At 48.1% G+C, this 25057-nt stretch overlaps 1 protein-coding gene across 3 annotated transcripts in view; it reads right to left on the bottom strand.

Moving 5' to 3' along the window:
* Nucleotides 1–25057, bottom strand: part of RARS2 (arginyl-tRNA synthetase 2, mitochondrial) — a 36603-nt gene that overhangs the window by 7250 nt on the left and 4296 nt on the right. The window contains exons 3-15 of one of the 3 annotated variants that reach the window (XM_064169376.1): nucleotides 23416–23521; nucleotides 21457–21540; nucleotides 18916–19013; nucleotides 17584–17663; nucleotides 15022–15105; nucleotides 12341–12417; nucleotides 10232–10387; nucleotides 9037–9143; nucleotides 7127–7222; nucleotides 5383–5443; nucleotides 4445–4521; nucleotides 2460–2584; nucleotides 483–550 (exon numbers count right to left, since the gene is read on the bottom strand). In XM_064169376.1, the coding sequence (XP_064025446.1) occupies nucleotides 483–550; nucleotides 2460–2584; nucleotides 4445–4521; nucleotides 5383–5443; nucleotides 7127–7222; nucleotides 9037–9143; nucleotides 10232–10387; nucleotides 12341–12417; nucleotides 15022–15105; nucleotides 17584–17663; nucleotides 18916–19013; nucleotides 21457–21540; nucleotides 23416–23521 (1219 nt within the window). The remainder of the gene's footprint in view (nucleotides 1–482; nucleotides 551–2459; nucleotides 2585–4444; nucleotides 4522–5382; nucleotides 5444–7126; nucleotides 7223–9036; nucleotides 9144–10231; nucleotides 10388–12340; nucleotides 12418–15021; nucleotides 15106–17583; nucleotides 17664–18915; nucleotides 19014–21456; nucleotides 21541–23415; nucleotides 23522–25057) is intronic. The other 2 variants (XM_064169377.1, XM_064169378.1) reach the window with 2 other exon arrangements.

Below are 25057 nucleotides of genomic sequence, written 5' to 3'. Positions count from 1 at the left end.
CATTGGCCTTCTTGGCCACCAGGGCACATTGCTGTGCCATGGGGAACTTGTTACCACCAGCACCCCTAGGTCCCTCTCCACAGGGCTGCTCTCCAGCAGTCACCTCCCAGCCTGTGCTGGTGCAGTTCATTATTCCTCTCTGCACCTGTCCTTGTTGAACGTCCTCTGTGCCCAGCTCTCAGCCTGCCCAGCTCTCTCCATGGCCGCACAGCCTGCAGCTGGCTCAGCCAAGCTCCTGTGCTAATCCCAGAGTCTGGATTTCTTTGCATGCTCTATGCTTTGCTATGCTTACACTACACCACTGCAGCACTCTAGTGTATGAATTGCCTTTCCATTTCAGCTCTCCAGTTCTTCAGTCCCATGTGTGGAGCATTCTCCTTTTACCCCTTCTGGATGTACTAGAAGAGGAAGCTGTCTTCCCACAAGGCACCCTCTCACTGGTTAACTTTTCACAAACAGCTTGGGAGGCAATTCAGACTCACCTGAATTATCAGTGCTGCAAGGCCAACTTTCTCTGCTGTCTCCACAGGGTCTTCCACCTGTTTGGTTGCTGGAGAGAAACAAAGAAAAAAAATAGTAAGTCTGTAGCCAGCAGAATGATTCCCTTGCTTAGACTGGAGATGAGCCCAGCATCAGTAAGTTTGTAGAGGACACCAAGAAAGGAGCAGGTGTTGTGGAGCTGTTGGAGGGTAGCAGAGCCCTGCAGAGGGACCTGGCCAGGCTGGATGAGTGAACAGAGGCCAATGGGATGAGACTGAACAAGGCCAAGCACAGGGATCTGCACTTTGGCCACAACAACCCCAAGCAGCACTGCAGGCTGGGGCCAGAGTGGCTGAGAGCAGCCAGGCAGAGAGGGAGCTGGGGGTGCTGGAAGAGAGGAGCTGCAGAGGAGGCAGCAGTGCCCAGGTGGGCAGCAGAGCCAATGGCATCCTGGGCTGGCTCAGGAGCAGTGTGGGCAGCAGGACAAAGGGAGGTTCCTCTGCCCCTGTACTCAACATTGCTCAGGCCACACCTTGAGTGCTGTGTCCAGTTCTGGGCCCCTCAAGTCAAGAGAGATGTTGAGGTGCTGGAAGGTGTTGAGAGAAGGGCAGCAAGGCTGGGGAGGGGCCTGGAGCACAGCCCTGTGAGGAGAGGCTGAGGGAGCTGGGGGTGTGCAGCCTGCAGCAGAGGAGGCTTAGGGCACAGCTCATTGCTGTCTGCAGCTACCTGAAGGGAGGCTGTAGCCAGGTGGGGTTGGGCTCTGCTCCCAGGCAACCAGCAACAGAACAAGGGGACACAGCCTCAAGCTGTGCCAGGGCAGGTCTAGGCTGGATGTTAGGAGGAAGTTGTTGGCAGAGAGAGTGATTGGCATTGGAATGGGCTGCCCAGGGAGGTGGTGGAGTGGCTGTGCCTGGAGGTGTTGAAGCCAAGCTTGGCTTGGGGCACTTAGTGCCATGGTCTGGTTGATTGGCCAGGGCTGGGTGCTAGGTTGGGCTGGCTGAGCTTGGAGCTCTCTTCCAACCTGCTTGATTCTATGATTCTACAAGCACAGGCAGCAGTTAGGATCTAGTGGATAGGCTCTGGGTAATGCTGCAGAGAACACATCACTTCTTTCAGCTGTTCAGCTCCTTGTGCAGTAAAACATGGGTCTGCACTTCTGCCTGTTAGCTCAGTCCAGCATAAAAATAAGCTTTGCACACAGCTGTGACTCCAATCTTCAAACTGAAGCTCTGAGCTCCATGCCCCTCCATAGTACAACTGGTTTGAATTGTTGCCCTTCTACCATTCTGTTCTGCCTGCTCCCCTTTCTCTTTGCCCACTGTACAAGCAAAATTACCTAGATTAAAAAAGCTGAGGGGGCAGAGAGAGGAAGATGCACACTACTGAGCCTCATCAGCACACACACTCAATTCAGCAGATGGCTCCAGCAAGCACAAGAGGGGGCAGCATTTCACTGGGAACTGCCTCAATCTCCAGACCGGGCTCTAGAGCCACATCCAGAGGTGAAGGCAAACATTCCCAGAAGGCTGCTGAGCAGTGTCCTCCTGGGGACTCCAGAAACAGCCACGAGGCTGGGAGGGTGACAAGGCAACAGCTGCAGACAAGCTACAGTCAATCCTGCCAGAGGAAATTGTCAGAGCTACAAATCCTTTGGGTGTAATTAACTGGTTCCTGAACTCCAGCCTCCTACTAGGGTGGATTTGTCCCTCCAGAACAAGTGTTGCCCAGAGGCAGGTAACTTCCTCCCCAGGGCAATGCTTTTATCCAGAGTTACAATTTGCAAACCAGTAGCTGAGGGGAGCTTACAGAGTGGCCAAGGATTATTTTAACATTATTTATACTACAGAAGGTACAAAAATCAGGGCAGATCGCTGGGATTAGCTTTGATGCAGGGAGGAGTGAAGAGGGGGAGAAAAGGCAACACGTTTCTGACCAACACAGAGCATCAGAAGAAAGTAATAAGACCTGAAGCAGCTAACTTTTTGCAGAAGCCATGTTTTGTAACACCCTGGCACGAACTTCATTTAAAACATCCTCCAGGAAAACTGCTTCTCCTCTCCGAGTCTTCATCCCTTGGACTCGCCCAAAAGCCACATGCTGGCACCTGTGTTGAGAAGCAAAGCAACAGGACCTAAAACTACACTTTTTTAAGGGAGAGAAATGCTTGCAGTGCTTGTTTAGAGCTGGATTCTTAGCAGGAAACAGCAACAACAGCTGAATAAATAGCACTCCAACGTGGGAAGCTCAGAGATACCATCAGTAACTCTCATTTCAGCAAACCAAAGCTCCAGACTTAGCATATAGATGGGAAAATGATGATTGGAATGCTGATACCCTGGCCAGCTTGTGTGCTCGTGGGAACCTCTCCTGCTGCTAGCTTTAAGTGCAGAGGGCTCAATGCAATAAGCTGAGGAGAAGCAGGATGTACACAGATCCTATTACTGAGGCAACAGAGATCTGTTGAGATTAGAAAGGAGTCATAATAATTCTGTTGTGGCCACATTAAACTAAAGCTGTAATCAATCATTGCTAATAACAACAGCATTAATTGCTTCTGCTCATGATAATCTTAAGCACTATTCTGGATCCATAACCTACAGTAATGTGGCTGAGAGCAGCCTGGCAGAGAGGGACCTGGCAGTGGTGGGTGACAGCTGGCTGGGCATGAGCCAGCAGCGTGCCCAGCTAGTGCAGAATCATAGAATCAAGCAGGCTGGAAGAGACCTCCAAGCTCAGCCAGCCCAACCTAGCACCCAGCCCTGGCCAGTCACCTAGACCATAGCACTAAGTGCCTCATCCAGTCTTTTCTTGAGCAGGGACAGTGACTCCACCACCTCCCTGGGCCATGGCATCTTGGCTTGCATCAGGAGCAGCACTGGGATGTCATTCTGCCCTGTGCTGGCACTGGGGAGGCCTCAGCTGGAGCACTGTGTGCAGTTCTGGGCCCTCACTGCATTAAGGGGCTGGAGCAGGGCCAGAGGAGAGCAACGAGACTGGGGAAGGGACTGGAGGGGAAGGCTGCTGAGGAGAGGCTGAGGGAGCTGGGCTGGGTTAGCCTGCAGGAGAGGAGGCTCAGGGGGGACCTTAGCTCACTCTGCAGCTACCTGAAGGGAAGTTGTAGTCAGGTGGGGGTCAGGCTCTGCTCCCAGGCAAGTTGTGCCAAGAGGAGAGAGCATGGCCTGAAGCTATACCAGGGGAAGGTTAGGTTGGATGTTAGGAAGCACTTCCTGATGGAAAGGGTCATTATACACTGGGATGGACTGCCCAGGGAGGTGGAGAAGTCACCATCCCTGGAGGTGTTTAAGGAAAGATTAGATGAGACAGTCTCAAGTTGTGCCAGGGGAAGCATAGGCTGGATGTTAGGAGGAAGTTCTTCACTGAGAGAGTGATTGGCATTGGAATGGGCTGCCCAGGGAGGTGGTGGAGTCACTGTCCCTGGAGGTGTTCAAGAAAAGCCTTGATGGGGCACTTAGTGCCATGGTCTGGTTGATTGGATAGGGCTGGGTGCTAGGTTGGACTGGATGAACTTGATCTCTTCCAACCTGGCTGATTCTATGTGGCACTTGGTGCCATGGCCTGGTTGATGTGGTGGTGTTAGGTCATAGGCTGGACTTAATGACTTCAGAGGTCTTCTCCAGCCTCAATAATTCTATGCTTCTGTAATTGCAGTGCAAATCTAAACTCTGGGAAAGGAGACAGACTAATAGTCCTGAAGGCCAAAATCCTCACTTTAATCCTTTGTGCCTTAGTTTCTCACTGGGGAATGTTTTAAAGGAACTGTGCCTCCCTCCTAACTTCCAGAGTGGGACACAGAGTGTGGTGGTAGGAGGACACAATCAGGAGATTGTCCTTCAAAAGAGCACTCCACTGAAATTCCAATGTCCATCTTACCCTTAGGTTTGCTGTTTGGGTTATTTTTGTTTGTAAAAAGGTATGCAGTGAAGATTCATAAATACATACATACCTTTCTGCCCAGCTGTAGCCCATGAGCTTCAGGATGTGGAACAAATGTTCAAAGTGATTGCTTTGGCTCTTATCTGTCTGAGGAATAGAGTTGGTGCATGTTAGAAAAGACACCAAGTTTGATAAGGGTTAGTTTTTTAACACAAAAACATATGAGGAGGGTAGCAGAGCCCTGCAGAGGACCTGGCCAGGCTGGATGGGTGGGCAGAGGCCAAGGGGATGAGACTGAACAAGGCCAAGAGCAGGGTTCTACACTTTGGCCACAACAACCCCAAGCAGCACTACAGGCTGGGGGTAGAGTGGCTGAGAGCAGCCAGGCAGAGAGGGAGCTGGGGGTGCTGGTAGCTGAAGATGAGGCAGCAGTGTGCTCAGGTGGGCAGCAGAGCCAATGGCAGCCTGACCTGGCTCAGGAGCAGTGTGGGCAGCAGGACAAGAGGGGGTTCTTCTGCCCCTGTACTCAACAGTGGTCAGGCCACCCCTGGAGTGCTGCATCCAGTTCTGGGCCCCTCAATTCAAGAGAGAGGTGCTGAAGCAAAGCCTGGGGCACTTAGTGCCATGGTCTGGTTGATTGGCCAGGGCTGGGTGCTAGGTTGGACTGGCTGAGCTTGGAGCTCTCTTCCAACCTGGCTGATCCTATGCTTCTATGATTTGTATGGAAAGTATAATGTCAGTTGAGTAACAGTTCCTTTCATATAGAACAGCAATGAATTTTTATAACAGAGAGTAAGTGCAGAGCTGATTTTATTCAGCCATTCCATGGGTTGTGCACTGAAAGAGAACTGAAAAAAAAGAACCAGTGGCACATCAAGGCCCAGCCCCTGGGCAGTAAGGGCATCCATTTTACTACCCAAAAATACCATGTGCCAAAGTCATACTGTGAACAAGAGGGCCCCTGGATTGTTGCAGAGAGCCAGTGCAGGGTGACCAAGAATTACTTACCACGTAAATCATAGTGTCCCACTGGTGCTTGTTCATTCTGTCTATAGCAGCAGCAAGGTCTCTGAAAGAGAAAATGAGAGACTATTTGGACTTCCACTCAGTATTCCTCATTATTTGCCTCTTTGGGAAATAATCTTCTCTTAGGAAGGTGAGAGGACTGCCTGATTAGAGTGATCTGTGCATGCCTCACACAAAAAGAGGACATGTATGCTTTGTTCATGCTGTGTTTGAAACAGGTGTTTTAAACCATGAGCTGTGCAATGATAGCTACACACAGAGTAAGTCTGGTCTCTGTCTACTGGGGCTTGAAACAACCCTCTCCTAGAAAACTGACCCAGTGCTCAGTGTCAGCTTCATGAGAAAAACCTCATCTGCACACACACAAAGCAGTGCAGAGAAACAACCTGCTGGAGACCCTCCCAGCACTGTCACAGCAGAGCCATCAGCCCCATGTGCCAGTCTGAAATGCACCTCGGGGGTCACAACAGCAGCTTCTGGCTCAAGGAGGTTACTGCCTAAGGGATGTGGGATGCAGGGGAGTAAAGCATTTTGCAATTGCCTGAGACTTACTACTGCATGCTTAGGGAAGGAACCAAAGAGAGGAAGAGAGAGGGAGAAGATGACAATCTGAACAGGTAGCCTGGAAACTGAGTGGTGGTGGTTAGTGTGTTTGTCTGGTTGTGCCCTGCACTTAGGCAGCACAGACTGTCCTGTCTTCCCAAGAAACTCCATTCCAACCTTTTCCTGGCTGAGGGACTCCCTCCTACATGCACATGTCCTCAGAGGTGTAAGTATCAGTCACTGCAGTTAGGGATTACAGCTCACACAGGCCATGCATTTGTGGTGCCAGGTGCTGAGGAGCCTGGAGGTAAATGAAATCAAGAGTCTGACCACGGGTCACAGGGGCCAGGGTGTCTCTGCTGCCAACAACTGAAGTGAGGGCACCCACATCCAGAGATATTCCAAGGGAGGCTTGACAGGGCTCTGGGCAGCCTGGTCTAGATGATCCCATTCTGTGCTTCTGTGCTCCACAACCTCTCTGGGCAACCTGTGCCACTGTCTCACCACCCCCACTGTAAACAGCTTCTTCCTAACATCCAGTTTAAATCTCCCCTCTGCCACTTTAAGGTACCAAGGTAGAAGCATACATGTACATTCAGAATCAACCTAGGCCTAGCCCTCACCAGCTAAGCCCCAAACTAGGCTATGCCTAGTCCTCAACCTGGCCCCAACCACTCAAGCCCCTCCCCCTCCATACACCAGGCCAAATAAGCCCTGTTAGACTTCACTACCCCCCTCAAAACATACCTAGAGTAGGCCTTAACTGCACAGCCAGAAAATAGCTTCCCAGAGTAGGCCTCACTCCCACACAAACCAAAGCAAGAGGAGAGAGAGAGCTGACGCTGGACAGTCTGCACCTTACACAGGGAGACACAGGGAAAGGGAATAGAACAACTTACAACATCCTGTGTCTCCCCCTTAAGACTTTCTAGTCTCTGAAGGATTTTATCTCTGTGGTAGGACTATTCATAGAACCAGAGAATCACAGAATCAGGCAGGTTGGAAGAGACCTCCAAGCTCAGTCAGTCCAACCTAGCATCCAGCCCTGGCCAATCAACCAGACCATGGCACTAAGTGCCCCAGCCAGGCTTGGCTTCAACACCTCCAGGGATGGTGACTCCACCACCTGCCTGGGCAGCCACTCCAATGGCAGAACTCTCTCTCTGTAAGCTACACCACTTGCCTTGTTATGTAGAGAGACGTCCCATCGCTCCGCATGACAGTGGAAAACAAGGAGAGGTCTTTCTTTTCTGAGAGATCCACAACTCCTGTCCCTTGCCTAAAAGTAGAGAGAAAACCTTCAGGTAACTGCAAGCCAGATCTAACACACAGGTAAGTTCAGAAAAGACAGAAGTCAGAACCAAAGCAAGGGCTTCTTGCCAGCAAACTCTCCTCGCTCTACAATCATAGATTGGTTTAGGTTGGAAGGGACCTCAAAGCTCAGCCAGTTCCAATCCCCCACCATAGGCAGGGACACCTCCCACTAGGACAGGTCACTCAAGGCCTCATCCAATCTGGTCCTGAACACCTCCAGGGAGGTTGTGTTGAATTGGAATGGGCTGCCCAGGGAGGTGGTGGGGTCACTGTCCCTGGAGGTGTTCAAGCAAAGCCTGGATGAGGCACTTAGTGCCATGGTCTGGTAGACTGGCTAGGGCTGGGTGCTAGGCTAGGCTGGCTGACCTTGGAGCTCTCTTCCAACCTGCTTGATTTAATATTAAAAAAAAAAAAAAATGTGGTTGCTTGATGCTGAACTGCCCAGAAACTGCTTTGAGTTTAGAGGGATCAGGCTCTGAATGCCTCCACATGACAGGCCTACTTTGCCAGCATGACATCGCCAGCGAGACATCCTGCCTGCACCTGCCCAGACGAGGAGCCTTGGAAGGGACACACAGATCATCCAAAGGAGCCAGCATCAGGTCAGAGATCATCTGCCTCTCTTCTCCAGCACCCTCTGAAGCCTGGGAAGAATCAGAAGCCTCAGTGGCTGACAGGACATTGACATGCTGGAAAGCAGTCTTGTGGAGAGGGACCTGGGGGTGCTGGTGGCTAACAAGTTACCCATGGCACAGCAATGTGCCCTGGTGGCCAAGAAGGCAAATGGGATCCTGGGGTGTATCAGGAGGAGTGTGTCCAGCAGAGCAAGGGAGGTTCTCCCCCACTACTCTGCCCTGCTGAGACCTCATCTTGAATACTGTGTTCAGTTTTGGGCTCCCCAGTTGAAGAGGGACAGGGATCTGCTGCAGAGGGTCCAGTGGAGGGCTGCGAAGATATTAGGGGACTGGAGGGCATGGCTGATGAGGGGAGGCTGAGGGACCTGGGGCTGCTTAGTCTGGAGAAGAGAAGCCTGAGAGGGGATTGGATAAATGTTTATCAGTATCTGAGGGCTGCCAGGAGTGGGGGACAGGCTCTGCTCACTGCTCCCTGGGATAGGACAAGGAGCAATGGATGTAAGCTGCAGCAAAAGAGGTTCCACCTCAACACAAGGGGGAAGTGCTTTACTGTGAGGGTCCCAGAGCCCTGGCACAGGCTGCCCAGAGGGGCTGTGGAGTCTCCTTCTCTGGAGCCTTTCAAGGCCTGTCTGGATGTGTTCCTGTGTTAGATAGGATTGTCCTGCTCTGGCAGGGGGGTTGGAGTGGATGATCTCCTTGGGTTCCTTCCAACCCCTATCATCCTGTGAGCCTGCGACAGAACTCCCTGAAAGCATTTTGGATGCTGCCTGAAGCTGTAGCTAGACCTAGGGATCAGGAGCTAATTTGGTCAGTTAATTCTTAAAGCCACTTGTAATTCACTAACTGCCTTCTACCATAAGCAGAAAGGGGCTTCCTGAGTCCACCCAGTGGGCAAGCAGTATAATTTAGTGCAAGAACCTTCTCTTCCAGTTCAATTCCTGTTGTGTTATTGTTAGCTATTTCTAGATCTAGTTATTCCTTTGTATCATGTGCAAAGAACCAATTATTGCTACAGTTAGTGGTTGGGGTGGCAAGAGTTCTGAATACCAAAATGAATAAGCAATATTGATCTGGAAAAGAAACCCATCTCACATCCAGCTAACTACCCCTCCACTACAAGATGAAATAGTGAGTTCACTCATACGTTGTTTTCTGAAGAAGTCCTTTGTCCTCCAACATCTTTAGAACCTCCTGGGATTTCTCTTGGTAAAATGATTCTCCAGAATATTCATCAAAGTGCACTCCCAGACGCTGAAAAGTGCCAAGAAGAGCAGAGAAGGGAAACACTGTTAAAATTGAGGCTAATTAAACCAGATGATAGGTCTGTGTCATGGGTCAGAGAGAGTGCAAGGATTAAATTCAGGCCAGGAAAGGTCACTTCATTGTTATAAAGAAAGAATGTGTGGATTTGGGTCCCATCGATTGCTGCGTTAGAATTAATCTCCCTGAGTTGAATACAGCATCACAGAATTGTCAGGGTTGGAAGGGACCCCAAGGATCTCTACAACTATCCCATAGATCTCTACAACTACCCCATGGATCCCTGCAACTACCTCATAGATTTCTACAACTACCCCATGGATCTCTACAACCTACCCCAAGGATCCCTGCAACTACTTGGCCACACCTTGAGTACTGTGTCCAGTTCTGGGCCCCTCAATTCAAGAGAGATGTTGAGGTGCTGGAAGGTGTTGAGAGAAGGGCAGCAAGGCTGGGGAGGGGCCTGGAGCACAGCCCTGTGAGGAGAGGCTGAGGGAGCTGGGGGTGTGCAGCCTGCAGCAGAGGAGGCTCAGGGCAGAACTCATTGCTGTCTACCTGAAGGGAGGCTGTAGCCAGGTGGGGTTGGGGTCTTCTGCCAGGCAAGCAGCAACCAGTGACAGAATCATTGGACACAGTCTCAAGCTGTGCCAGGGCAGGTCTAGGCTGGATGTTAGGAGGAAGTTGTTGGCAGAGAGAGTGATTTGCTTTGGAATGGGCTGCCCAGGGAGGTGGTGCAGTCATCATCTCTGTAAGTGTTAAAAAAGAGCCTGGATGAGGCACTTAGTGCCATGGTCTGGTTGATAGGCCAGGGCTGGGTGCTAGGTTGGACTGGATGAGCTTGGAGGTCTCTTCCAACCTGTTGATTCTACGATTCTCTATTCTTAAGTTAGATTTAGCTGATGTGGTGGTGTTAGGTGGTCTTGATGATCTCAAGAGGTCTTTTCCAGCCTCAATGACTCTGTGATTCAGCTGAGTGCTTGGCAGCCTCCTGGCTGACAAGGTGCTGCATGCTGCCAGTGAGGTTAATAGAACAAGATCGTTTTACCAGCACTACAGAGCAATCAGTGGATGCTTTGTACCTTATAAACTCGGATGTACTCCTCAATACTCAAGTCTCTGAACTGTTTCCAGAGTGACAGTGTCTGCTCATCTTGTTCCTCCAGCTTTCTGAAGAAATCCTTCGCCAGCTCTTTTATGTTTTCATCTTCTGCTGCTTTGTTAATCTGCACATAAACCTAAAACACAATGGCACTGAAAATATCAATAATCCTCTTGGCCAACAAAAATAAGCAAAGCTCTACAAGAGCAATACAAACACACTGGAAGATGACATTTGTAACACTAACATTTAAAGGACATGTTACAGGAACACTTTTCCCATGTAAAGGATGAGTGAGTAGCCCAAATTCCAACAGGAAAATGTGTTGCTTATTTTGAAATGAGACTGTAACTGCTGTCATTATTGACCTCTTCATAACCCTGAAACAGCTGCAGCAGAAGGCTATGGGATAACTCATGCACACAGGAAAGGGAAACCATCAAAGACTTTTATACCAAAGACTTTTCTTCAGAACACCACAAGGTTGATACTTAAAATCATAGAATCATCCAGGCTGGAAAGGACCTCAAGATCACCAAGTTTTGCCTACTCCACCAAGTCTGTCACTACACCATTATCCCCAGTCACCAGATCTAGATGGCTTTTGAACACACCCAGGGATGGTGCTTCAACCACCTCCCTGGGCAGCCTGTTTCAGTGCCTGACAACCCCTTCCATGAAAAATTGTTTCCTAATATCCAGCCTAAACCTCCTCTGGTGCAGCTTGAGGCTGTTCCCTCTTGTTCTATCATAAGATACTTGTAAGAAGAGACCAGTGCCTACCTCTCTGTGATCTCCCTTCAGGTAGTTTAGAGAGCAATAAGGCCTTCCCTCATTTCCTAAATGCCTGGCACCAGAAACTACACCTTCCACAGCTTCTGGCCCTTTCAGACTCTTGGAAGAAAGAAAAGCACTCTGCAGTCACAAAGCACTCTGGGAAATGATGGTCACTTCTCTTTACCTATATATACTAAGTCTGCATTCAAGATGCAAAACACTTCAGATCCTCTTCTCAAATCACAGTGCTTATAGAATTATAGAATGGTTTAAGTTGGAAGGGATCTCAAAGATCATCCAGTTCCAACCCCCTGCCATAGGCAGGGACACCTCCTGCTAGAATAGGTTGCTCAAGGCCTCATCCAAACTGGTCCTGAACACCTCCAGGGAAGTTGTGGAGCACAGAATGTGATCTTTGATCCCATTCTGTGCTTCTGTGCTCCACAACCTCCCTGGGCAACCTGTGCCAGTGTCTCACCACCCTCACTGCAAACAACTTCTTCCTAACATCCAGTTTACATCTCCCCTCTACCAGTCTAAACCCACTGCTTCTTGTCCTGTCATTACAAAACCTTCTCAATAGTCCCTCCCCAGCCTTTCTGTAGCCCCCTTCAGATAGTGGAAGGCCACTCCAAGGTCTCCTCAAAGCCTTCTCCTCTCCAGGCTGCAGAGCCCCAGCTCTCTCAGCCTGTCCTCATAGCAGAGCTGCTGCAGCCCTCTGAGCATCTTGGTGGCCTCCTCTGGACTGGCTCAAACAGTTCTAAGTCCTTCTTGTGTTGGGGGCTTCAGAACTCTTTCATGTATTGAGTGATATATACTAAATATTACTGACTTAGAAAATACTACCAAGAAGAGGATCAGGCTGCCCAGGGAGGTTGTAGAGTCACCCATCCCTGGATGTGTTCAAAACTGGCCCTGGTTCTACGATTCAGTGATTTTTACACCATACATGCCACTCCTTTTCACAGCTTTGATAACCAACATACTACAGCAGTAGATGAGAGATGTGATTCCCTCTGCAGAGTTACCACAGTGAGCTCCCAAATGCCCAGTGATGACATTTGATATCATTCAAGCCACCTGTGCTGGCAGCAGCAGTCAATACAACCTAAGTATCAATCACTTTTGTTCTGGGGCATACTTTTCAGCCTAAGGAAACCTGTTGCCACAGCCTACTGAAAATTGTTCCTGCTAACACTGATCCTTCAAGCAAGATCATTTAACTCCAACAAGAGTCTCATTCAGTACAAAATTGGCAGGTGAGTTAAATGGATGTCCTCTGAAGTCCCTACTTGGTCTTTTCTGAACTTACCTCAAAAAGGTGTTGCAAAGGTCTGGATTTTAGCTTTTCTTTGTTGCCAAAGCGTTGAAACCCAACACCCAGCAAGCCTTGAACAAGAAAAATACAGAGTTAGACAACAGCCTAGTGTGTACATTGTTTGATTGATTGTTTTCTTAAGCTAGTCTTGTCCTAACCTTGTATGTAACAAAAGCAATGCCTGGCATTTTTAAGCAATGTAATGGTGCAGGCTTTGAATAAACAAATCAAAAGCACAACTTTTTAGTTCACAGAAGAAAAACAAACCCCACAACCCAGAATTAAAGTAGCTAGAAACTAATAAGAAATACTCAGTTGATTTTTCATCTCCTTCTACATAGAACTTGAGTTTCTGGACTTGTAGAGAAAAGAAGGAGCTGTAAACAAGGAGCCACACTGTGGGAACTGCTGAGCAAGAGAACATGCTCAAACCTCTTTGTTTTGCTTCCTTCCTCAATAGTAGTAACATTTCAAGGCCAACAGAAGCTGGAGTGTTCCACATAGCACTCATGCAATATTTTCAAGGGAACTTTTTGTTGCATGCTGAGAACATTCTTCACATATCCAGTTTGGCTTCAGCATTTTCCAAAGGCAAGATCCAAATGCCAATCTTTTTGTCTAAGATCACATTGGGTGATTCTGTGCTCCACAACCTCTCTGGAGGTGTTCAAGGCCAGGTTGGATGAGGCTTTGAGTAATCTGTTCTAGGGGGAGGTGTCCCTACCTCTGACAGGGGGTTGAAACTGGATCATCTTTGAGGTCCCTTCCAACCTAAACCATTCTTTGAAAACCAAAAACCCTAAAAATCCTTAGCCAAACAAAACAACCAACAACAAACCAAAGCAAAACAGGAGAACAAACAAACAAACCCAAAAAACAGATAAAGAAAAAAATCCCAACCTATACTAAGACCAATATAAAATACACATTTTGCTACAATTATCCCATTGTATAGTTGTGGCATTGGTTAATTAGTAAACTTACTCCTTCACAACCAAAAGCTGAATAGAAGAAGACAGCATCAGAGCAGATATATGCAGCTGCCATGGTAATGTGCATGCATTTTGTCTGGAGGTAGCAACAGAAGTCTGCTCAGCTAGGAGAGCTCCAAAGGTACTCCCAGCACACCCTTTAAAAAGAACCCCCAAATAACACCTATCTAATCTGAGAGAGGAGCCACTGAGAGACAGAGAAAGTGCTTTTATGGGGGTAAATTGCAGGAAAAGAGGTTCTGCCTCAACACAAGGGGGAACTTCTTTACTGTGAGGGTCCCAGAGCCCTGGCACAGGCTGCCCAGAGAGGCTGTGGAGTCTCCTTCTCTGGAGCCTTTCAAGGCCTGTCTGGATGTGTTCCTCTGTGATCTGTGTTAGATAGCATTGTCCTGCTCTGGCAGGGGGGTTGGACTGGATGATCTCCTTGGGTCCCTTCCAACCCCTAACATCCTCTGAGCCTGTGCTGGGTAAATTTTCTCCTGTTATTTCTTGTACAGTACAGTACAGATCATAGCTGCTGCTGACTCAGTCTGAATTGCTTTGTTCATGTTTTAAAGAGGATTAACTACACAATATTACCTTCATAAGCCTAGAGTAAATCCAATGGGCTTGTAAAACCCAGAGCTGGAAATTTAGACCATATTATACAGTAGAAAAGAGAACCCAAAATAACACCTACATAATCTGAGAGAGGAGCCACTGAGAGACAGAGAACATGCTGGGTAAATTTTCTTCTGTTATTTCTTGTACAGTACAGTATAGATCATAGCTGCTGCTGAATCAGTCTGGATTGCTTTGTTCATGTTTTAAAGAGGACTAATTATACAATATTACCTTCACAAGCCTAGAGTAAATCCAATGCAATCCCAAGCACAAATACAGGCTGGGCAGTGAGTGGCTGGAGAGCAGCCCTGAGGAGAGGGACTTGAGGGTGCTGGTGGATAAGAAGCTTAACATGAGCCAGCAGTGTGCACTTGCAGCCTGGAGGGACAACCAGAACCTGGGCTGCAGCAGGAGAAGTGTGGCCAGCAGGTTGAGGGAGGTGATTCTCCCCCTCTACTCCACTCTGGTGAGACCCTACCTGGAGTACTGCATCCAGTTCTGAAGCCCCCATTACAAGAAGGATGTGGATGTGCTGGAGTGTGTCCAGAGAAGGGTGACTGGGTTGATCAGAGGGCTGGAGCAGCTCTGTTGTGAGGACAGACTGAAAGAGTTGGGGCTGTGCAGTCTGCAGAAGAGGAGCTCCCAGGGGACCTTCTTGTGGTCTTTCAGTATCTGAAGGGGGTCTACAAAAAAGCTGGGGAGGGACTTTTCAGGATATCAGGGAGTGCCAGGACTGGGGGGAATGGAGCAAAGCTGGAGGTGGGGAGAGTCAGGCTGGATGTGAGGAGGAAGTTGTTGAGCATGAGAGTGGTGAGAGGCTGGAATGGGTTGCCCAGGGAGGTGGTTGAGGCCCCATGGCTGGAGATGTTTAAGGCCAGGCTGGATGAGGCTGTGGCCAGGCTGATCTAGGGTAGGGTGTCCCTGGGCATGGCAGTGGGGTTGGAACTGGCTGATCCTTGTGGTGCCTTCCAACTCTGACTGATTCTGTGATTCAATGGGCCTTTAAAACACAAAGCTGGAAGATTTAGACCATATTATAGAGTAGAAAAGAGAACAGGAGAAACAGCTATTAAAACATACCAAACTGCATGCCCCAGTCACCAAGGTAATTGACTCTTATTACTTCATGTCCCAGTGCCACTTTGAGATTTGCTATAAAATTCCCTGGTAAGGAGAACAAAATTGGTATTATTCAGTTGTAGGTAGCTTCTTGCCTCCAAAATGCTGATTTCTGTTTTGCAAGATTTGTATTAAAACCAGAAGAAAAGCAAGCAGATGAACCATTCCACTATTAGAAGTTCATAACTAAAAGCAGTAATATTGAGAGCAGGAAAAGAAAGGTCATGCAGATGAACCATTCCACTATTAGAAGTTCATAACTAAAAGCAGTAATATTGAGAGCAGGAAAAGAAAGGTCATGCAGATGAACCATTCCACTATTAGAAGTTCATAACTAAAAGCAGTAATATTCTGAGCAGGAAAAGAAAGGTCAAGCAGTTGAAAGATGCCACAAAATGTCTCATGCAACAGTGAGAAAAGCACAGATGTGTATGTGCATGCACATCCTGCAAAGCACAGAGGCAGGAAAAACACTTTTTAAGCTCTGCCTGCATCCTCCTAACCATGTGGCAGCACACATAATTCCTGCCACAGTCAGGCAACCTCATACCAGGAGGTTAAGCAAGTCCTTCAAATCACAAAGATGGAGAACATCCAGTCCTGAAACTGCACACTGCTGGAGCAGCACTGAGCTCTGCACTTAACATCCTGTGTGTCTGCTATGCTCTGAACTTACAATATCACACAAGCCTGTCTTGGTTCTAGCTGTAACCACCACAAAAACTCAACACCTTTCTCTTGAGCTTAGCTGCAAAGCACAGAATTACAAAGAACCACAGGATTTCTTAGATTGGCAAAACCCTTCAAGCTCCTTGAGTCCAATCCTTAGTTTCACACTGTCAAGTCCTTGACTAAACCAAAGCCCTCAGCACAACATCTAAGCACTATGAATCCCTATGCTAGGAAAGGACCACCAGGATCAGCCAGTCCAACCTTCATCCCAGCATCCTTCAGCACCATAGCCTCAAGCACCACATCCACTCTCCTCTTAACTACCTCCAGGGATGGTGACTCCACCACCTCCCTGGGCAGCCTGTTCCAGTGCCTGACCACCTGCTCAGGAAAGAACTTCCTCCCAACATCCAACCTAAACCTCCCCTGACACACCTTGAGGCCATTTCCTCTTGTCCTATCATCAGTAATTCGGGAGAGGAGACCAGCTCCAGCCTCACTACAGCCTTCTTTTAGGCAGCTGTAGAGGGCAGTAAGGTCCCCTCTCAGCCTCCTCTTCTCCAGACTACACAACCCCAGCTCCCTCAGCCACTCCTCATAGGTCATGTTTGCCAGCCTCATCACCCTTCTCTGCACCCACTCCAGCACCTCAATGCCTTTCCTGTACTGTGGTGACTAAAACTGGACACAAGTACTTGAGGTGTGGAAGAAATACCTGCATCACTCCTTCAGTTTTCCTGAGCTTCAAGAATAGCTTTTAATTACAGGACTGATGTAAAAGCATGCAGAAAACTTTCTCTTCTTATAACTCCATACTATAGCTTGCAATTACTTTTAATTCCATTCTCTGTAGTCAACTCATTCTCTCACTACTGGACCAACACTGATCTGCAGAACACCTTGAACATGTTTTTTTTTCCCTGCAGCAAAGGATCCAGAAATGCAACATAGAGTGTCCAAAATATGGCATTTCACTCAATTGTCAGTCCATGAAGAGCCACAATTATGAACTTCATGTAATTAATAATTAAACATGCCACAACAAATATAATTAAAAACTAATACAAAATCACAGAGCTGTGAGGCTTGGAAGGGACCATCCAGTTCCAACCCCCCTGCTATGGGCAGGAACACCTCACACTAGATCAGGTTGTTCACAGCCACATCCAGCCTGGCCTTAAAGATCTCCAGGGATGGGGCCTCCATCACCTCCCTGAGCAACCTGTTCCAGTCTCTCACAACCCTCATCTAAATCTATCCTCCTCCAGCTTGAATCCACTTCTCTAGTCCACCACATTGTTAGCTGCACAGATGCTGCAGGATCTTCTGCTAATAACCTACTAGTTTTTGTTGTGAAAGAGGGAAAGGAGGAAGAAATGATGTTTTCCATGTGTCACTAGAGCACTGAACAAGAAACTGAGTCATTATTCCATTACAAAGTACATCAGCTGTGTCAGCAATACTGGCATAAAGTCATTAACATATAAAAGCAAGCTTTTTTGCAAGACAGCCACCAAGACACAACTGTTTGACTGCTCTGCAACCCAGTGCCAGTTGGAAATGTAAAATCCAAAGGACTCTCAGAACACCTGAATGAAAACTGCCCCGGGTGTCTCTGCAGAACAGTTTTAAACTGCTTCATTTAATGTTCACAGTCATAAAACTCTATTATGTGTGACTTAATAAATCTGCCAGCAACACACCACGCTCTTTTCTTCACTGCATAATGAGCAAAAGGGTTTTAATTAGCAAGTGGAGCCTGAGAAGAGTGAAAGGTTAGCAATGTTTTGCTGTCAAGTGAAGCAGGAAGACAAAGAAGCCCTTTTAGGAGGCAGTTAAATGCAGACTTACCTACTAGAGTGGAACGCAAATGTCCCATGTGGAACTTTTTGGCAATATTAGGGGAGCTGCAACAAATTTTCACAAAGAATCTTTGTTCAGGTGTACAAGACTGACAGAGCACCAACTCCAAGAGAATTCAGTTCGTGCATATAGCAGAAAAAAACGAAATGAAATCATCATTTTCATTTTCCCCTTAAAATCCACTGATAGGCTTCTGTTCTAGACAGCAAATGGGACTGTTTTCCTGCCCAACCAGCTTTGAGTATCAGCTGACAGCCAGTGTTGGAGGGAAAAAGGAAGCCACAAACAACTGCACAACAAAGAACCCTCCAAAGCCCAGCCACTAGAGACAAAGGGCTTACATGCTTTACACAGAGGGATCACTCTTCTCATACCTTCATTAGAGATCTGACACCAGGAGAGGGGCTTTGGTGCACAAGAATCAATAACCAAACCCACACCTTCTTCTGTGAACAATGGCCCCACACAAAAGCCTTGCACATGCAACTGTTTGCCACTGATAATAAACCAGAAGGTGAGATAGGAAAATTCACCCTCCAAAACCAAGCCAAATGCTTGCTTTGCATGACTATGGAAGCCTGCAGAGGGAATGCATAGGAACAGAAGTGTTTATGCACAAAGAGATCCGAGTCAGCCACTTTGCATTCCACAGGCAGGTGACCATAAAAATTCACAGGCTCACAGGATGTTAGAGATCATCGAGGCCATCCCCCCTGCCAGAGCAGGACAATGCTATCTAACACAGATCACAGAGGAACACATCCAGACAGGCCTTGGAAGGCTTCAGAGAAGGAAACCCCACAACAAACGGCACTGAACTGAAATTCTGGGGCCAGCAATTGAGCAGATTTATCAAGACAAACGTGTGGCTGCTTTAGCAAGCAAAGGAGAAAGGTATTATGGTGAAAAAATACATGAGTCAGTGGCTGAAAATTCAGATCATGTTTCTTGAGAACAAAATAAAAGATAAGGCTTTAAAAAAAGACTTAAAAACTGAATGTTATTCTGCACTAAGAACATTCTCAGTGGAGAGCAGGGTGAAGTGCAAACTCTAAATACAAGAAATACAGCATGGGGAAAGCTTCAGTTTTCTAAACACTGTTTGCTGTAAACTCTAAATACAAGAATACAGCATGGGGAAGCTTCAGTTCTCTAAATACTACTTGCAAATATATCAGAGTATCAAATACAGCTGACTATAACACTGTAAAGATGGTTTACCTGCAGAGGCATCACTCATGACAGAGAGAAGTATCAATCAGTGAAATATCAATCAGCAGAAAAGGCAATTTTCTTAAAGGACTCATCACATTCACCTACCTGTACTCAATCACTGCCTTTTGTCTAGGCACTGTAGAGAAAAGTTCACTTTTTACTCCATACTCTGAGCCTTCTTTCAACACCTGCTGCAACACAGCCTAAACCACAAGGAGAACAGAAAAAGAGAGAGGAAAAAATGTACCAAAGCCAGAAAATGTGATCAGGGAATCTGTTTAAGAGTCATGCAAGAGGCTGATCCCACAGCTTTTATTCATGTGAGCAATTCACCTGGGCTGCTCTGCCAAGCTAACAAGAAAATGACATTCACTTCTCAAATCTGCATGTCACCAACTGAAACTTCAGAGCCATTCGAGGCAGTGAAAAGAAAGGTTGATTTTGGTGGGAAGCTTTTTTTGGCAGAAAGCCACATTTTTATAGTTTCATAGAATCAGTCAGGGTTGGAAGGGACCACAAGGAGCAGCCAGGTCGAACCCCACTGCCATGCCCAGGGACACCCTACCCTAGAGCAGGCTGCCCACAGCCTCAGCCAGCCTGAACAGCACATGAATACATCTCTTTCACTTCAGGAAATGCCACATTGAAGTTTTACACTTCACAATTATCTCTTGAACTCATTCAAGTGACAAAAGAGCTCTCCATTAGTTCACTAAGGGCAGGCTGCAACAACAGCAGCAGCATGGAACCTTTGGTCATTTATAACTCTAGCAGCTGTTTAACATCTTTGTCAGTGACATGGACAGAGGAATTGAGTGCACCCTCAGCAACTCTGCACATAGCTGTGTGGCACACTCAACTTGCTAGAGGGCAGGGATGCATCCAAAGGGACCTGGACAGGCTGCAGAGGTGTGCCCAGGCCAACCTTATGACATTCAACAAGGCCAAGTGTAAGGTCCTGCACCTCGGTCAGCACAATCCCAAGCACAGCTCCAGGCTGGGTGGGGAATGGCTGAGAGCAGCCCTGAGGAACAGGCCCTGGGGGTCTGGGGTGAGGAAAAGCTCCACAGGAGCCTGCAGTGAGTGCAGCCCAGACACAACCCTGTGCTGGGCTGCAGCAAGAGCAGTGTGGGCACAGGGCAAGGGAGGGGATTCTGCCCCTTGGCTCTGCTCTCCTCAGACCCCACCTGCAGTCCTGGGTGCAGTTCTGGAGCCCCCAGCACAAGCAGGACATGGAAGAGTTGGAGCCAGTGCAGAGCAGGCCACCAAGATGCTGAGAGGGCTGCAGCAGCTCTGCTATGAGGACAGGCTGAGAGTTAGGACTCTGCAGGCTGGAGGAGAGAAGGATTGGAGGAGACTTTGGAGTAGCCTTCCAATATCTGAAGGGAGCCTACAGGAGGGCTGGGGAGGGACTACTGACAAGGTCTTGTAATGCCATGGCAAGGAGGAATGGGTTTAAAGTGGCAGAGGGGAGACTGAAAGTGGATGCTAGGAAGAAGTTGTTTGCAGGGAGGGTGGTGAGACACTGGCACAGGCTGCCTGGAAGTGTTCAAGGCCAGGATGGATGAGGCCCTGAGCAACCTGTTCTTGTGGGAGGTGTCCCTACCTATGGCAGGGGTTTGGAATTGGATAATCTTTAAGGTCACTTCCAACATAAACCATTCTATGATTAGGAAGCATTTTTTCATGTAAACAGTGGTCAGACACTGGAATGGGCTGCACAGGGAGGTGACGCAGTCGTGAACCGGGATGGGTTTAAAGGTCATTTGAATGTGGTGCTTGGGGCTATGTTTAGGGTGCACCTTGTAGAGTAGGGCTCTGTGTTGGGCTTGGTGATCCCGAGGGGCTTTGCCAACCTGAAAGTTTCTGTGATTCTTTACACAGAAAATCAAGACTTTTGAGTTGTATAGTGTAGAAACTCAAAGCAGTAGCCCAGCCTGCTTTTCAAAGGAGGAGTTAGAGATTCAAGAGAGATGTTGAAGTGCTGGAAGGTGTCCACAGAGGGCGACAAAGCTGGAGAGGGGCCTGGAGCACAGCCCTGTGAGGAGAGGCTGAGAGAGCTGAGGATGTGCAGACTGCAGAAGAGGAGGCTCAGGGCAGACCTCATTGCTCTCTACAATCACCTGAAAGGAGGTTGTAGCCAGGTGGAGGTTGGTCTCTTCTGCCAGGCAAGCAGCAACAGCAAGGGGACACAGTCTCAGGTTGTGCCAGGGGAGGTCTAGGCTGGATGTTAGGAGGAAGTTGTTGGCAGAGAGAGTGATTGGCATTGGAATGGGCTGCCCAGGGAAGTGGTGGAGACACCATCCCTGGAGGTGTTCAAGCAAAGCCTTGGCACTTAGAGCCATGGTCTGGTTGACTGGACAGGGCTGGGTGCTAGGTTGGACTGGATGAGCTTGGAGGTCTCCTCCAACCTGCTTGATTCTATGACTCTAAGAGAATCAGTCACTATTAGATACATTGTCTCCTCATAGGGCTAAACCTTTGTGAATCTCATTCTAAATTCTAGGCCCAGCTAACAAATCAGCAGCAGAGAGCCTTGAGGAGAATTTATGACAGGCAGTTACACACAGAAAATACCTTTCCAAGGCAGCAGTAAGAATTCTATGGTTTCATTTTACTTCAATATACCTGAAATACAATACTCACCTTTGCTAGTAATTCCCTGTTTATTGTAAAGTTCACTGTTCCTGGCCCAGCACTGATTTCACTCACAACAGCATCACATTTTAGCTGAAAACAAAACCAAAACCTCCACATGAAAACAGGTACATTGGAAAATTATAACTCATTATAACTATTAAATAGTATTTATTGGTTTGATGCAATCACCAATGGATCATTTAATGAAACCTGTTGGAAAAGGGATGATTTTATTGGTTCCAAGCAACAACTCAGCCTGAAATGCCACATTTCACTCCAAGCCCTGCGTGTCTACACTCTGTGTTTTATTTTGACTGAGAGCAGCAGTTGATTGTTTTGTACATGCAAGAAGCTGAGGCACATTTGACAATTTACAGAGTGTCTGGCAGCAGGCAAAAAACATCACTTAAAAATCAAGACATTAAAAACAACCTAGAGACAGAAGCTTTAGATTGCTTCCTTGAAGTTTCTGACTGTAATGACAAAGTTCTGCAGCATTCAGTGACACAAAACACAAATGTAAAAGGCCAATTTCCTATGTCCATAAAGCTCAGCTTCTGAAAATCCTGAACTCCTAAGGAATATTGGGCACCCAACCCCAATGTCAACCTCCTTCACACAAATTTTGGTCTTTTCATAGGCTTAGAGTTCTGGATCTCAAAAAAAATCTAAAAGACAACATAATTACTTTACCATCTGGTAACCTCCCACTCTCTTCTGCCCTAGCGAGGCTCCACCTGGAACACTGCATCCAGTTCTGGGCTCCCCAGTTCAAGAGGGACAGGGACCTACTGGATAGAGGCCAAGGCAGGGCTACAAGGATGCTGCAGGGCCTGGAGCACTGCCTGAGGAGGAAAGGCTGAGAGCCCTGGGGCTGCTTAGGCTGCAGAGGAGAAGGCTGAGAGGGGACCTGAGCAATGTCTATCAATAGCTGAGGGCTGGAGGGCAGGAAGGTACAAGGACAGCCTCTGCTCACTTGTGCTCTGGGATAGGACAAGGGTCACAGGAAGTTCCACCTCAACATGAGCAGGAACTTCTTGAGTGTAAGGGTCCCAGAGCCCTGGCACAGGCTGCCCAGAGAGGCTGTGGAGTCTCCTTCTCTGGAGCCTTTCCAGCCCCCTCTGGAGGTGTTCCTGTGTGACCTGCACTAGAGTCTATGGTCCTGCTCTGGCAGGGGGGTTGGACTGGAAGATCTCCAGAGGTCCCTTCCAACCTCTAACAAGGTGTGTTCTGGTTAGTATCTTTGAGAAAGCCAAGTTCTACATCCCTACTAAAGCTCATTAGCATGCACAAGAAATTCTACCCTCATGCTTGACACTAAAGCAACCAGGAGGTGAAAGTTGCTATTCTAGGGCTCCATTCTACAGTCTTTGATTTTTTAAGCCACTGCATACTCAGCTCCTTCCTCAACTTTTGGGCCACAGCACAGGCTATGTCATACCCTTTGGATACCCTCCCAACTTCTCAAATATCATAGATTCTTCCAAGCTCATCCAGTCCAACCTAGCACCCAGCCCTGGCCAGTCAACCAGACCATGGCACTAAGTGCCCCAGCCAGGCTTTTCTTGAACACCTCTAGGGATGGTGTCTCCACCACCTCCCTGGGCAGCCCATTCCACTGCCAATCACTCTCTCTGACAACAACTTCCTCCTGACATCCAGCCAAGACCCACCCTGGCACAAACTGAGACTGAATCCCCTTGTTCTGTTGCTGGTTACCTGGGAGAAGAGACCAACCTCCACCTGGCTACAGCCACTCTCCCCTCTCAGTCTTCTCCAGACTAATCTACCCCAGGTCCCTCAGTTTCTCTTCATGGTGGAGATGCTCAAGTCCCCCAGTCATCCTCGTGGCTTTTCAATGGACTCTCTCTAGCAGCTCCCTGCCTCTCTCAAACTGGGGAGCCCACAATGCCTGCTATACCTCTGTCTGGTTTGCACAAATATATGATGAATGTATTAGCATACCCTTTCAGCTAGCTTCTGAGCTTGAAGACTAAGCTCTGGTGATAAGCAACCACTAGAATTGTCTTCTGTTACAGAAGCAATGGAAAGCTGGAAATCAGCAGCACACCTGGGAAAAAAAAGAGTGTACAAAAATCAGGTAAAAAGCCTCTGGAAATGGCAGGTAGAGTTTAGCATATCCAAGCTAACTCTGTATGTGATAAGCCTAACTGCCAAGTGTAACCTAGTCACATAGCTGCAAGTTCCCTGTGTACAGAAAGCTGCAGTAGAAGGCTAAATATTACCTTAGCTACAGCAAAGTCATAAAGTAGATATGGTGAGAACACCACTTCAGACTAAACAAAAGTTATGCTGATGAATAATTTACTTGATAACATCACTACAACTCTCCAAGAGACATCACAGAATTGTCAGGGTTGGGAGACCTCAAGGAACAGCAAGTTCAAACTCCCCTGTCATGGGCAGGGACACTTTCACAGAACGTTAAGAGGTTGGAAGGGAGCTCCAGAGATCATCCAGGCCAATCCTGCTGCCAAAAGCAAGATCACAGAGAGCAGTCCACACAGGAATGCAGCCAGGAGGGGTTGGAAAGTCTGCAGAGAAGAAGACTCCACAACCTTTCTGGGCAGCCTGCTCCAGGGCTCTGCCACCCTCACTCCAAACAAGTTTCTCCTCCTGTTGAGATGAAACCTTCTCTGCTCCACTTTGCATCCATTGCTCCTTGGCTTCTTGCTGTGCAGCACCCAACAGAGCTTGGCCCCCTCCCCTTCACCCCCACCCCTCAGCTGTTTGCACACATTGCTCAGATCCCCTCTCAGCCTTCTCTGCTCCAGACTCAACAGCCCCAGGGCCCTCAGGCTCTCTGCATAGGGGAGATGCTCAAGTGCCCCACTCATGCTCCTGGCTCTCTGCTGGACTCTCTCCAGCATGTTCCTGTCTCTCCTGAACTGGGGAGCCCAAAACTGGACACAGCATTGCTAGTGTGGTCTCAGCAGGGCAGAGTAGTGTGGGGAGAAGGATCTCCCTAGCCCTGCTGGCCACAGTTTTCCTGATGCAGCCCAGGATGCCATTGGCTGCCCTGGCCACAAGGGCACTTTGCTGGCCCATGCAGAACTTGCTCAAGGACTTCATGCTTTGTATTTATGTATTTATAATCAGTATTTGTTTTCTTTTCTGTTTTTGTTTATTCTTTGTTTTCCTCTTTATTTCCTCATCTTTTTCCACTTAGACAGGTGTGACTTGTTCTTCTGCAGCCAACACAGGGAGCCAGTGAAAATGGCTGGTTACTGCTCCAAGCAGAAGTGACAAAGGGTTGGTGATGCAAAGGCTGTTTCAGTGCAAATACTACAGGCCAGTGTGCCTTTTCTTCTTAAATCTCCCTGCTCCCCCAGCTCCCTCCTTTCCTCTACATCTCCTTCCTTTCCCCCCACTCTCCTCTTATCATCTCTATCCTCTTCCTCTCCAGCTCCCTCCTTTCAGCACCACCTCCTCTTTTTCACCATATCTGTCCCTTTTCCACCCCACACTGCATTTTCCCCTTTTATTCCCCAAACCCAGAGCACCTGAGTGTTGTTGGAGTCTCCTCCCACCCCAGGTGTGACCACTTTACTCTCCCTGCCCATTGCCCGTTCTTTAACCTGGGTTC

The sequence above is a fragment of the Pogoniulus pusillus genome, chromosome 31 (genome assembly GCF_015220805.1).
Source record: "Pogoniulus pusillus isolate bPogPus1 chromosome 31, bPogPus1.pri, whole genome shotgun sequence".
Classification (NCBI taxonomy): Eukaryota; Metazoa; Chordata; class Aves; order Piciformes; family Lybiidae; genus Pogoniulus; species Pogoniulus pusillus.
The sequence above is the reverse complement of the archived record's forward strand: the minus strand, read 5'-3'. Positions and strand labels throughout refer to the sequence as shown.